Source organism: Drosophila kikkawai, chromosome 2R, assembly GCF_030179895.1.
Source record: "Drosophila kikkawai strain 14028-0561.14 chromosome 2R, DkikHiC1v2, whole genome shotgun sequence".
Lineage (NCBI taxonomy): Eukaryota > Metazoa > Arthropoda > Insecta > Diptera > Drosophilidae > Drosophila > Drosophila kikkawai.
The window spans coordinates 357,408-371,022 of NC_091729.1; the positions used below are offsets into that span (position 1 = coordinate 357,408).

General features: G+C 53.8%; 1 protein-coding gene across 1 annotated transcript; it reads left to right on the top strand.

Moving 5' to 3' along the window:
* Positions 1 to 3,235: 3,235 nt before the first annotated feature.
* On the top strand, positions 3,236 to 3,802 carry LOC138927997 (uncharacterized). The gene has a single exon (XM_070283874.1). It carries the CDS (start codon positions 3,236 to 3,238, stop codon positions 3,800 to 3,802), a length of 567 nt encoding a protein of 188 aa, XP_070139975.1.
* The last annotated feature ends 9,813 nt before the right edge of the window (positions 3,803 to 13,615 follow it).

Consider the following 13,615-nt stretch of genomic DNA (forward strand, 5'->3'; position numbering starts at 1 on the left):
ACCCAGCGACTCAGCAACGAGCTGCTCATGGAGGGCCCCAGCACATCCAGCCAAGCAGTCAGGGCACGGGCAACTGCACCAAAGCATAGTCGAAACAACACCCAGCGACTCAGCGACGAGCTGCTCATGGAGGGCCCCAGCACATCCAGCCAAGCAGCCAGGGCACGGGCAGCCGTACACCAGCAGAACCGCGACAACAACCGGGCACCCAGCAGCAACCCTGACTCCGCGCAACCGCAGGCGGCGACAAAGAGGAGACGCCGACCCAATGGGAACAGGGCCAGGATCAACCGGCAGCGACTGGAAGCAGGTCCTCAAACCAGGGAGGAGATCCCCTGCGGAGCGGTGCAAGAGGTCGTGTACACCGGACGCCCCAACCAACGCCGCCGAGCCGCACGGTCAAGGGGAAGTTCCTCCACGGACAGCTCCCCTGAGCCGACACCGAGATCCGGACCCGTGGAACGACCACGACCCTCCATGGTAGTGGCCCCGGCCCAGTGGCGAGTGGAGACGGCTGGACGAGTAATCCCAGCAACCCTACGCACCTGGATAGAGGGAGAGCTGGGATTACCACGAAACAGGGATATACGACGCCAGGAGAAGATCGACGGCAGGCCGTACAGAGTCCATCTCTCCAGGAGTGGGCGCGTCACCGTCTTTTCAACCACCCCAAAGTAAAGGGGGGGTGTGAAGACTTACATTTTTGGCCTTCACATTTTTACGTTTCTGATATATGTACATAGTTAGAATTAAGTAATTTAAGTTCACAATCAATAGTTTTAAGCGTATATACTGCAGTAGTTTTAAGAGACAGAAACTTGAAGTAAATAATTTTAAGTTAGCCCTAAGTGGCAACCCAAAACTATCGAATAAGTCAGGAGAATAGTTGAATTTCCCGCCGAAGCCAGGACACCAACCACGATCACGCCATGGAAAATACTAAGAAAGAAATCCCCGATAAAATCCCACAGGGGAGGTTTCTTGGAAACGAGATCAACAGCCACACTAACTTCCGGGACTTGAAATTTTGTGCGCGGCGAGAAAGGTTCAAAGTTTTGGAGAAGCGGAGAAAACGACAGCGAAAAACCAAGTTCAAGATCCAACCGACGCGTGGCCAGGAAGTGGAAGCAAGCGACCAACGAGACATAGAAACACTGGCTTTGGCAAACAGGGTGAGCATAAAGAGTGCGACAGGGACAGATAGGGATTAGAAAGGAAAAATCCAGAAAATAAAAGTAAAGTAACTCGAAATCAAAGTGTTAGAATTATTGGTGCAAGTGTCAAGCCCCGATCGTGCCGTCTGTGAGTATTCCGGGCATGTGCGCAGTAGTTTTCTCGACAGGAGTAGCCGCGCCGGTGCCGTCTGCGAGAATTCCGGGCATTTGCGCAGTAGTTAGGGCTGGCTGTAATTCCTCCGATTTTGCTGTCTGCGAGTATTCCGGGCATTTTCGTAGTAGGATTTGCGTGCCAGAAATAGCCGCGACAGTGCCGTCTGCGAGTATTCCGGGCATTTGCGCAGTAGTTAGGGCTGGTCGTAATACCTCCGAGTTTGCTGTCTGCGAGTATTCCGGGCATTTTCGTAGTAGGATTTGCGTATCAGAAATAGCCGCGACAGTGCCGTCTGCGAGTATTCCGGGCATTTGCGCAGTAGTTAGGGCTGGTCGTAATACCTCCGATTTTCCTGTCTGCGAGTATTCCGGGCATTTTCGTAGTAGGATTTGCGTGCCAGAAATAGCCGCGACAGTGCCGTCTGCGAGAATTCCAGGCACATGCGCAGTAGTTAGGGCTGGTCGTAATACCTCCGAGTTTGCTGTCTGCGAGTATTCCGGGCATTTTCGTAGTAGGATTTGCGTATCAGAAATAGCCGCGACAGTGCCGTCTGCGAGTATTCCGGGCATTTGCGCAGTAGTTGGGGCTGGTCGTAATACCTCCGATTTTGCTGTCTGCGAGTATTCCGGGCATTTTCGTAGTAGGATTTGCGTATCAGAAATAGCCGCGACAGTGCCGTCTGCGAGTATTCCGGGCATTTGCGCAGTAGTTAGGGCTGGCCGTAATACCTCCGATTTTGCTGTCTGTGAGTATTCCGGGCATTTTCGTAGTAGGATTTGCGTGCCAGAAATAGCCGCGACAGTGCCGTCTGCGAGTATTCCGGGCATTTGCGCATTAGTTAGGGCTGGCAGTATTACCTCCGATTTTGCTGTCTGTGAGTATTCCGGGCATTTTCGTAGTAGGTTTCGCTTGCCAGAATTAGCCGCGACAGTGCCGTCTGCGAGAATTCCGGGCATTTGCGCATTAGTTAGGGCTGCCAGTGTTACCTCCGATTTTGCTGTCTGTGAGTATTCCGGGCATTTTCGTAGTAGGTTTCGCTGGTCAGAATTAGCTGCTACAGTGCCGTCGGCGAGTATTCCGGGCCTGTGACAATACTTGTGACCACCAGTATTACCTCCGTTAATGCCGACCGTGAGTACTCCGGTCATTTTCGTAGAAGGATTTCTGGGCAGGATTGGCCGCGGCAGCGCCGGCCGTGATTATTTCGGACACTCGCGTAAAGTTTGTACCACCAGGATTAGCTACGATAGTGTCAGAGCGTAGCCATACATATGCGTTATAGCTTCTCATATTCATATATATTTTCTTCCATAAGCGTCCGTCGCGGCATAGCCAACGGTACGCAACTCGGTGACCCGAGTAAGAATTTTTCCCAAATATAATATTATGAAACCCCTCCTCAACTGTCTCAAAGATAAACAAATTTATCTGATGAGGACTCTGGGCGGACTGAGACGTCGACCCCAGCAAACGCATCCTTACAGTATTAATGACCACCTTATCGTCACGGGTGATTTTAATCTGCCCTCCATTTCCTGGATGCCCTTACCTGATTCCAATGTTCTTGTCCCCACCTCACCCCACGATTTAATTAATGGTCTCATTGACCATTCATTGGGACAATTAAATTTTGTTATGAACTGCAGTAATAACGTCTTAGACCTCATCTTTGTCTCTGAGTTTGCCAATGCCTACGTCACTAGAATTGACCCTCTTTCTAGTCCTGAGGACGCTTATCATCCCACTCTGGAGCTAACCCTCGAAGCCTCCACTCCATTATTATTGTGTCCGGAAGCTGAGCCTGGAACGTTTCGTTGCTTTCGAAAAGCTAAGTTTACAGAAATGAACCACCACTTATCCTCCACAACAGAACCCAACGGAAAGGGCAAACAGGACCATAAAAACAATGCTGGCCCTGTACTTGGATGGAGCTGAGCAAAACACCTGGGACGAGCTACTTCCCGAACTCTCGCTGGCCATAAACTCAAGCGTTTCAGACACCACCGGATTCAGCCCCGCCTTCATCATGCAAGGGAGGGAACCGAGACTACCCAATACATTGTTCGATCAAGCCACGCCGAGTCACACGTCGAATCAGCCACCACCAGGAAAGAAGGCGGAACAGATGCAGGAATTGTTCCGGATCGTCAAAGACAACAGCGAGCGAGCATCTAACGAACAAAGACGGCACTATAATCTCAGATGCCGGGAATGGCGACGGGCCGTGGGATCGCTGGTACTCCTCCGCCGCCACGTACTATCTAAGGCTTCAGAGGGATTCACTGCAAAGCTGGCGGCCAAATACGATGGACCATACAAAGTTCACAAGTTCCTGTCTCCTAATCTTTTACAATTACAGGTGCCTGGGAGCCGACGACGACGCACAGCCGGACTAGGGGACGTAAAGGAATACCATTACGAGGATACTGACGACGACGAGCCACCCGCTGCCGTCGAGGGGACCAAGTCTTGAGAAAAGGGGGCCACTTGCTGGTAGTTGCGACTATCCAACGTCCCTCCCCATCAAGGGGGAACTCAGTGACTGGCCACTCAAAACTTTTTTTTGTTATTTACTATTATCACTAAAACTTTGTTAGACTAAGAAAATACGAGTTACGTAGGAAGGAGCTAGGTTTAGTTTAGGCATTCGCACTCATAGGGATATCAAATATTTAAGATATACTAAGTTTCTTTACCCGCAGTGCCATGAGTTCAAGAGACCCGAGACGCCCAGTGGAGATGCAGGAGGCGCTGAACAATTCAATACAAGACCTTCTGAGCGATCCACTGTGGGAGCCAGACCAGCTGATCCTGGAGGCTGAGGCCACCGGCCTCTCCCTGGAAGATGTCCTCGACCTCTGCGTCGACCCGCTGGGAAGTATAGGCGATGGAGACGTCGAACCAAACGGCAGATTTGGGAGCTACCGCAACCCGAGCCCGCCACGGCAGCGACCCCCTGCTGACCAACTGCAGAGTGCCGCAGCACCAACTAGCGCCAGCGAAGCATCCAGCGGGACATCAAGCGGCACCATCCCAGGCAGTTCGGGCGGATCCTCGCGTGACGCCTTGCTACCAGGATCCAGCGGATCCTCTTGCGACGCGCTGCTACCCAGCTCGGGTGGTTCCTCCGCCGACGTCATACTGCCCAGCGTTGGCAGGTCTGACAGGGACGCCATGCTGCCCTCCATCAGGGAAGTGGCCAGGACGACCGTCGAGATGCCCAACCCACCGCCACGGTACGAGGACATCTCCAGTGCCGACGAGACAGAAGCCACGGCCCGGTCGTTCGCCACAGCGCGTTCCAAAGCAGGAACCCGGCTGTCCAGCGCCACCACGGATGAGATTAAAGAAGTCTCGGTTTCCGACGAAGCACCTGCCAGCAGCGACTGCACCCCAGCAGAGTCGCAACAACACCCGGCGACTCAGCGAGGAGCTGCTCATGGAGGGCCCCAGCACATCCAGCCAAGCACCCAGGGCACGGGCAACTGCACCACAGCATAGTCGAAACAATACCCAGCGACTCAGCGACGAGCTGCTCATGGAGGGCCCCAGCACGTCCAGCCAAGCAGCCAGGGCACGGGCAACTGCACCACAGCATAGTCGAAACAACACCCAGCGACTCAGCAACGAGCTGCTCATGGAGGGCCCCAGCACATCCAGCCAAGCAGTCAGGGCACGGGCAACTGCACCAAAGCATAGTCGAAACAACACCCAGCGACTCAGCGACGAGCTGCTCATGGAGGGCCCCAGCACATCCAGCCAAGCAGCCAGGGCACGGGCAGCCGTACACCAGCAGAACCGCGACAACAACCGGGCACCCAGCAGCAACCCTGACTCCGCGCAACCGCAGGCGGCGACAAAGAGGAGACGCCGACCCAATGGGAACAGGGCCAGGATCAACCGGCAGCGACTGGAAGCAGGTCCTCAAACCAGGGAGGAGATCCCCTGCGGAGCGGTGCAAGAGGTCGTGTACACCGGACGCCCCAACCAGCGCCGCCGAGCCGCACGGTCAAGGGGAAGTTCCTCCACGGACAGCTCCCCTGAGCCGACACCGAGATCCGGACCCGTGGAACGACCACGACCCTCCATGGTAGTGGCCCCGGACCAGTGGTGAGTGGAGACGGCTGGACGGGTAATCCCAGCAACCCTACGCACCTGGATAGAAGGAGAGCTGGGATTACCAAGGAACAGGGACATACGACGCCAGGAAAAGATCGACGGCAGGCCTTATAGAATCCACCTCTCGAGGAGTGGGCGCGTCACCATCTTTTCACCCACCCCAAAGTAAAGGGGAGGTGTGAAGACTCACATTTTGCCTTTACATTTTTCACATTCACATATGTACATAGTTAGAATTAAGTAAATAGTTTAAGTTCATAGCCAATAGTTTTTAAGTCTATATACTGCAGTAGTTTTAAGAGACAAAACCTGGAGTTAAATAATTTTAAGTTAGTCCTAAGTGGCAACCCAAAACTATCGAATAATACAGGAGAATAGTTGAATTTCCCGCCGAAGCCAGGACACCAACCACGATCACGCCATGGAAAATACTAAGAAGAAATCCCCGATAAAATCCCACATGGGAGGTTTCTTGGGAACGAGACCAACAGCCACACTAACTTCCGGGACTTGGATTTTTGTGCGCGGCGAGAAAAGTTCGGAGTTTTGGGAAAGCGGAGAAAACGACGGAGAAAGAAACCAAGTCCAAGATTCAACCGACGCGTGGCCAGGAAGTGGAAGCAAGCAACTGACGAGACACAGAAACACTGGCGTCGGCAAGCAGGGTGAGCATAAAGAGTGCGACAGGGACAGATAGGGATTAGAAAGGAAAAGTCCAGAAAATAAAAGTAAAAGTAACTCGGAATCAAAGTGTTAGAATTATTTGTGCAAGTGTCAAGCCCCGATCGTGCCGTCTGTGAGTATTCCGGGCATGTGCGCAGTAGTTTTCTCGACAGGAGTAGCCGCGCCGGTGCCGTCTGCGAGAATTCCGGGCACATGCGCAGTAGTTAGGGCTGGTCGTAATACCACCGCTTTTGCTGTCTGCGAATATTCCGGGCATTTTCGTAGTAGGATTTGCGTGCCAGAAATAGCCGCGACAGTGCCGTCTGCGAGTATTCCGGGCATTTGCGCAGTAGTTAGGGCTGGTCGTAATACCTCCGAGTTTGCTGTCTGCGAGTATTCCGGGTATTTTCGTAGTAGGATTTGCGTGCCAGAAATAGCCGCGACAGTGCCGTCTGCGAGTATTCCGGGCATTTGCGCAGTAGTTAGGGCTGGTCGTAATACCTCCGAGTTTGCTCTCTGCGAGTATTCCGGGCATTTTCGTAGTAGGATTTGCGTATCAGAAATAGCCGCGACAGTGCCGTCTGCGAGTATTCCGGGCATTTGCGCAGTAGTTAGGGCTGGCCGTAATACCTCCGATTTTGCTGTCTGTGAGTATTCCGGGCATTTTCGTAGTAGGATTTGCGTGCCAGAAATAGCCGCGACAGTGCCGTCTGCGAGTATTCCGGGCATTTGCGCATTAGTTAGGGCTGGCAGTATTACCTCCGATTTGGCTGTCTGTGAGTATTCCGGGCATTTTCGTAGTAGGTTTCGCTGGTCAGAATTAGCTGCGACAGTGCCGTCGGCGAGTATTCCGGGCCTGTGACAATACTTGTGACCACCAGTATTACCTCCGTTAATGCCGACCGTGAGTACTCCGGTCATTTTCGTAGAAGGATTTCTGGGCAGGATTGGCCGCGACAGCGCCGGCCGTGAGTATTTCGGACACACGCGTAAAGTTTGTACCACCAGGATTAGCTACGATCGTGTCAGAGCGTAGCCATACATATGCGTTATAGCTTCTCATATTCATATATATTTTCTTCCATAAGCGTCCGTCGCGGCATAGCCAACGGTACGCAACTCGGTGACCCGAGTAAGAATTTGCCAAATATAATATTATGAAATCCCTCCTCAACTGTCTCAAAGATAAACAAATTTATCTGATGAGTACTCTGGGCGGACTGAGACGCCGACCCCAGCAAAACGCATCCTTACAGTATGATTCACAGTGTCAAATGCTTTACTAAAGTCAAGAAGTGTCAGGAAAGTTATGTCATTCTTATGTGTTTCGTCTAATGTCTTCAATAATTTTGACTAAAGTTGTTGTGCAGTTTCTATTTTGTCGAAAATCAGATTGCTTGCTATTTTTTTTTTTTTTTTTTTTTGTATTCCAATTATTTTTATTCCATCTTACAATACTAATCAACTATAATACACTTAAAGTTACAACTAGGACAAGACGGAACAGGTACTTGGGAATAGAAGCTCACGCCGTGCGGTACCGCCGCCAGGCATTGCTTCGCGGGCGTGGAGGCCCCTACTCCGGCCGCTCCTTCCGCCTTCGCTCCATCGCTCTGAGGGTCTTCATGGCGTGTGCGGCAAATGTTTCTGCCGCTTCCCAAACTTTTGGGTCTTCCAGCATCCTCGGCACCAAGGTTTCGGCGCTAATCGAGGATCCCGCTGCTTCCTCCAGTTCCTGTCTCTCGAGGCCGAACCTGCGGCACTCGAAGAGAACGTGGTGCGCATCCTCCACTATGCCGGAGCCGCACTCCGGGCACCAGTCTTCCGCCTCGTGGCCAAAGCGCTTCAGGTACTGGCGGAAGCATCCGTGGCCACTAAGCACCTGGCTGAGGTAAAAACTCACCTGGCCATGCGCCCTATCAACCCATCGCGCTAGGTCTGGGATGAGCCTGTACGTCCACCGGCCTTTCGGAGAAGAGTCCCATCGAGCTTGCCAGTTCTCCATGCTCCTTCTTCTAGCGGTATGCTTCACCTCAGCGTAGGACTGTGGTAATCGCCTGTCCTGTAGGGATTCGGAGATCTCCTTCCTCTCCCTAATGAGCTCCGTCAGTGGGACTTGCCCTGCGATCACTAGTGCCGCGTCCTCCGAAATTGTCCGGAACGAGCATGCGATCCGGATGGCACATAGCCGGTAAGTCGCCTCCACTCCTCGCATGTAGCTTTTGACCGAAATAGCTTCAGCCCAAACTGGTGCCGCATACAGGATCTGCGCGGTCACCACCGATGAGAGGAGTTTCCTCGTGTACTGCCTTGGACCTCTAGTGTTCGGCAGCATCCTGGAGAGCGCTCCAGCCGTGCCGCTAGCCTTTTGGTGGACGTACTCCAGGTGCTCCTTGAAGGACAGCCGGGTGTCGATGATAACGCCCAGGTACTTGATCGCCCTCTGCGACCGGATCCTCGTCCCTCCAACCAGCACGCTAGCAGTCTCCACCGCCTTCCGACTCGAGATTAGGACCGCTTCCGTCTTGTGGGCCGCCAACTCCAGACCTGCAACCGCCAGCCACGACTCTACGGCTTGGATGGCCGTGTCCGCGCGCGCCTCCACAGATGCTAGCTCCTTTGCTACCACCACTATAGCGACGTCGTCCGCAAATCCAACCAGGTTGGTGCTGACTGGCATCGGAAGCCTCAGCACGCCGTCGTACATTGCGTTCCAAAGGAGAGGACCCAGGACAGAGCCCTGCGGGACTCCGGCTGAGACGTTGTGCTCTTTGGGACCCATGCTCGTGTCCAACAAGAGTACCCTGTTGCTGAAGTAGCTGTGAGCTACGTTCAGCAAGTACCCAGGGACGTTAAAGTTCCTCAGGGACTCTAGCGTACGGCTCCAGTCTGCCGAGTTAAAGGCATTCCTGATGTCCAGGGTGACCACCAGGCAGTAGGACTTGCTTCCTCCTTTCCACCTGGTTCCGGCAATGGCATCCTGCGCCAATTTGACTACCTTTGCAATGGCGTCCAGCGTAGACTTCCCCTTCGTGAAGCCATATTGCTCCGGGGAGAGTCCACCAGCGGCTTCGATAGCTTGGCTCAGCCGGGTTGAGATCACCCTTTCGAACACCTTGCCGATCGAGTCCAGCAGGCAGATCGGTCTGTAGGACGATGCTTCTCCTGGTGGCTTGCCTGGCTTGGGCAGCAGAAGCAGACGTTGCCTTTTCCATCTGTCGGGGAACGTCCCCTCCAGAAGGCACTTGTTGAACAGGCCGGCAACTTCGGACGTCAGCAGCGATAGAGTCAACTTGGTTGCTCTACTCGGAATCGCGTCTGGCCCCGGAGCCTTCTTGGGCTTCAGGCTTCTACCGGCAAGGAGAACCTCAGCTTCCGTGACCCAACGGATGTCGCCCAACTCGGTGCTGGGGCAGATCAAGACCTGCCGACCGCTCGGGAACAGGGAGCCAACTATCCTCTCCAGCGTCGCCGGGTCGGTTGGGGCACAGCCACCCGCATTAAGCCTCTTTACTACCGTTCTGTAGGCTCCTCCCCATGGATCCTCCTCGGCGGCGTCGCACAGCTTGAGGAAGCATTCTCGTTTGCTGTTCTTAATGGCAGTCTTAAGCTCCTTTCTTGCTGCCTTGTAGCGGTCGCTGCACGCAAGAAGGCGCGGGGTGCCTCTAGCTCGCTGCATCAATCTTCTGCTGCGGTGGCATTTACGGCGCAGGTCCGCGATCTCCTCGCTCCACCAAAACACCGGGGAGTGGTGCTTTCTGAACGGCCTTCTCAGTAGCATGCTTTGCCTGCAAGCGCCGTCCACGGCCCATGCCAGCTTGTCGGCCGTCTCGTTGGCTCCGTCTGCTTCGCCTGCCGTGAAGCCCTCGAGGGCATATGCAAAATCCCGCGGCCTGAAGGTGTCTTGCCGGAACGCCTTCCTATCCGGGAGTAGGGACCCACTCGTGCGATGCGCGGCGCCTATCGAGCACTCGATAGCCTCGTGGTCGCTGGCGGTATAGGCCTCGCTGATCTTCCATCGGGCGCGGCTGGCCAGCGCACTGCTGACATAGGTAAGGTCGATTACCGAGCCCACCCCGGCCCTGCTGAAGGTCTGCCGGGAGCCTTCGTTCAGAAGGACTACGTCCAGAGAGGCGAAGGTCTCCAGCACCGCTCGGCCTCTGGCGTTGGTCCGGGAGGATCCCCATTCCATGGCCCAGGCGTTGAAGTCGCCGCCGACCACGACGTTGATCCGCCCACGCAGATCGCTGCTCAGCTCGTCCAGAATCCTGCCGAACGCCTCCAATGAGAGACTGGGTGCCAGATAGCAGCTGTACAGCCAAGTGCCGCCGACGTTCGCCCGGACAAAGCCTTCCGCTGCTTTGGTGTCGCACATCTCCGGAGCATCCGCTCCGCAGAGCCACAAGGCCGCCTTGCCAGAGCGGTCAGTGGCCCAGACGCGGCTGGTACCGACCCTGTAGGGTTCGCTCAGGACTGCCACCTCCGAGCCCAGCTCCCGCACCATCTGCGACAGGAGATCCTGCGCAGCCCTGCAGTGATTCAGATTGAGTTGAATCAACTGCATGCAGGCTTGGGATTCGCATACCCACTGTTCGAGGCTGGACATCCCCTGGCGCCTGCCTTGTGCCTCGTCTCCTTCCTTCCGGCCGCAGAGCATATGAAGCAAGACGGCTCCTTGTTGCACGAAGCCGCCTTGTGTCCCGGCTCGCCGCAGTTAATGCAGCAACCGCTCCTGTCCACAGGGCCCTTGCAGTGGATCGCAATATGCCCAGGTTCTAGGCATCTGAAGCACCTCACGGGACCACTTCGTTCCCGGATCCTGCAGATGGTCCATCCAATCCGAACTTCACCTCTATGGAGGACGGCTTTGGCAAGGGATACGGGAAGGCTGATTATCGCAGTTTGGGTTTCAGCAAAACTGCGGCGCATGCTCCGCACTTTCACCCTCTCCGCCTCGAAGTTAAACTGGCCCGCGAGTGCGGCGCAGACCTCCTGCTTCGTCGAGATCGGCTCGATATTGCGCACCTCCAAGACGAGGACTTTTGAGTCCTCTGTCGTTGCGCGCACCGACGCTGTACCTCCGAGTACCTTCTCGATGCTCTCCCTCATTGTCGTGGCGCTCTCGGCGCTACCTTTCGCCACCTCCAGGAGCAGGTTACCGTTGTTGGTTCGGCGAACCTTTGACACGCAGCGTCCCAGGTCCGACAGCTGCTTGTCCTCTCTCCTCGTAACCATTGCGAGCACCTCGCTGTAGGACTTGCCGCTCGCGTGGACAATGACAGCGTCCGGGCGAGTGCGGCGCGCTGTTCTCGGCTTCCTCGCCACGACCTCCCAGTCGTTTACGGGGATTGCCTGGCTCTCAGGCTTCCGAGCTGGCCTATGCTGCTCCGATGCATCAAGCACCGCCGCTGGCGGCTTCGCACGGGGCTTCTTGGGCGCCCTTGCGCTTTTCTGCTGCGCTGGGCGAGGGGGTGGCGGGGCCAGCACCGGTGCGGGTAATCCCGGCGCATCTGGCTGGCTTAGCCTTCTCCAAGGCTCGGTTTGGGCCGCGGCCTCCTTTTTCCAGGTGGTCACCGTTTGCTGCTCCTTGTCCGCGCTTTTGGTAATCTGGGCGCATTTCCGGCACAGGTTGTTTGCGACCCGGCTCTCCTGCCTGCCGCTGACTCCTGCCGCGGCCGCTCTGCTTGCCGCAAGGATGCTCGAGTGCAGGGTTTTCACCCTGGCAATCATTTCCCTCAGCGGCACGGTGATATGCCGCGTCGACTTATCCATCATTCTCGATGAGACCTCTTGTAATAGATTGCCCATCTCCTGCAGATCCTGCAGGCAGGCTGCCTTCTCTGAAGCCTTGCTCTTCTTCGCCGGCGTAGTTCTCGGTGAGCTAGTCGGGCTAGCCGGGTCCCTCAACCTCTTAGGGGGCGGCGTAGAGCCTGTGCTCTGCCTACCTTCTTGGGCCTCGTACATCGGTGGTGTACGGGAGAGCTTATTGCTCCTCCCGAACGCCGCCTCCTCCTCCTCATCCCTCGGTGCACATGGCGAGCTCGCTAGTGCAGACCTGCCCGCGCAGGGGTTTTCCTCCTCCATATCCGGCTAGTCAGTCCGCGCAGGGCTCCCACGCTGGCCAAGAATTTCCCCCTGGCTCTACGACGGGGGATATACCGCCCCAACTCGGTCCCCGAAGCCCGTTTGCTCGGGACACCGCCTAGGCGGGGAATCGGAAATTGGTCAGATCCGAGACCTTTTTCCGCCTGCCAGCTGCGCGACCTTGCACGGTTCCGGGTTGGCAATTAATAAAATTTATTAATTAATATGTCGATTTAAATTAAAAATTTAAAACGGCACAGGGCGGGAAAGCTTAACCGCAGGCACTTTCCAACACTAAAGTGTGCTGTTAGGCGCGGCTGTACAAGCTCCCGCGGAAGCGTTACACAACACTGGATCAGCTGCGATCAGCTGTGTTTGAGTGCCAAAAAGAAAACGCGGGGAAAGGCTTGTGGAAAGTGGAAAGCAGCGAGAGTGGAAGGCGTCTGCTGGGAAGAGAGGCTGGAGTTCCCCCTCCCCCCTGTCCACCGGTTCCTGAGGCGGCCTGGGTTGCCAAAAAACTTTTGGGCGTCCGGGGCCTAGTGGAGCCGAAGCCAGGAACGATCCGGGTACGTACCTGTGTACCTGGGAGTCTCACACTACACTACACGCCTTTTTCAGGATACCTGACACGCTTAACCGGCTTAAAAGGATAATTTAGCGGAGCGCGGTGAAAAACACAACTTCCTCCGAGTAAGTGAGTCCGTGTGTGTCCTTGCTATTAGGTAATTTGTGTGTGTCCAAAAAATGTGTTGACCTGCTTCGCCATTAGTTGCTTAAACGACTTAGACAAAAAATGGGCGTAATGTGTCGCTAGACTTGGGGCTACAATATTATAGGACATTTTGGGCATATATCATCCAAGCTTTATTTTATTTTCAAAATAGCCTCTAGGACATCAGACTTATTTACATATACAAAATCATAGTTAGCCAAAATTTTACCTACCTGTAAAGTATTTATTATTAAGAGTTGTATTATATTTTTTTAATTTATAATACAAAATTATACATTTTCGGACCTTTTCATAAATACTAACTAACCGTATAAGCTTATCAACATCGGTTATTGACCGCCGACAAATAATTATAGATTACATTCAGGATATTCCTTATACAACTATATATAAGTCAACAGCTAAATTATATATAAATATATATATATATATTTTATTTTATATTCTCCTATAATCATTATATTTTTAAAATTACTGGGTTTTATTTAGCAATCCAAAATGTGGATTTATACGAACTCCGTAGATACACTGAGTTATCAGCCATTTAGCCGATATACAAGTATTCAGCAATATTATAACTGAAAATATTAAATAAGCAATTTGTATGGGAACAACAGTTGAGCTGCCGATATTTTAAGTCGTTCAGGCATTCAGCTGTATAAGGAATCTCCTGATTATATAAATATA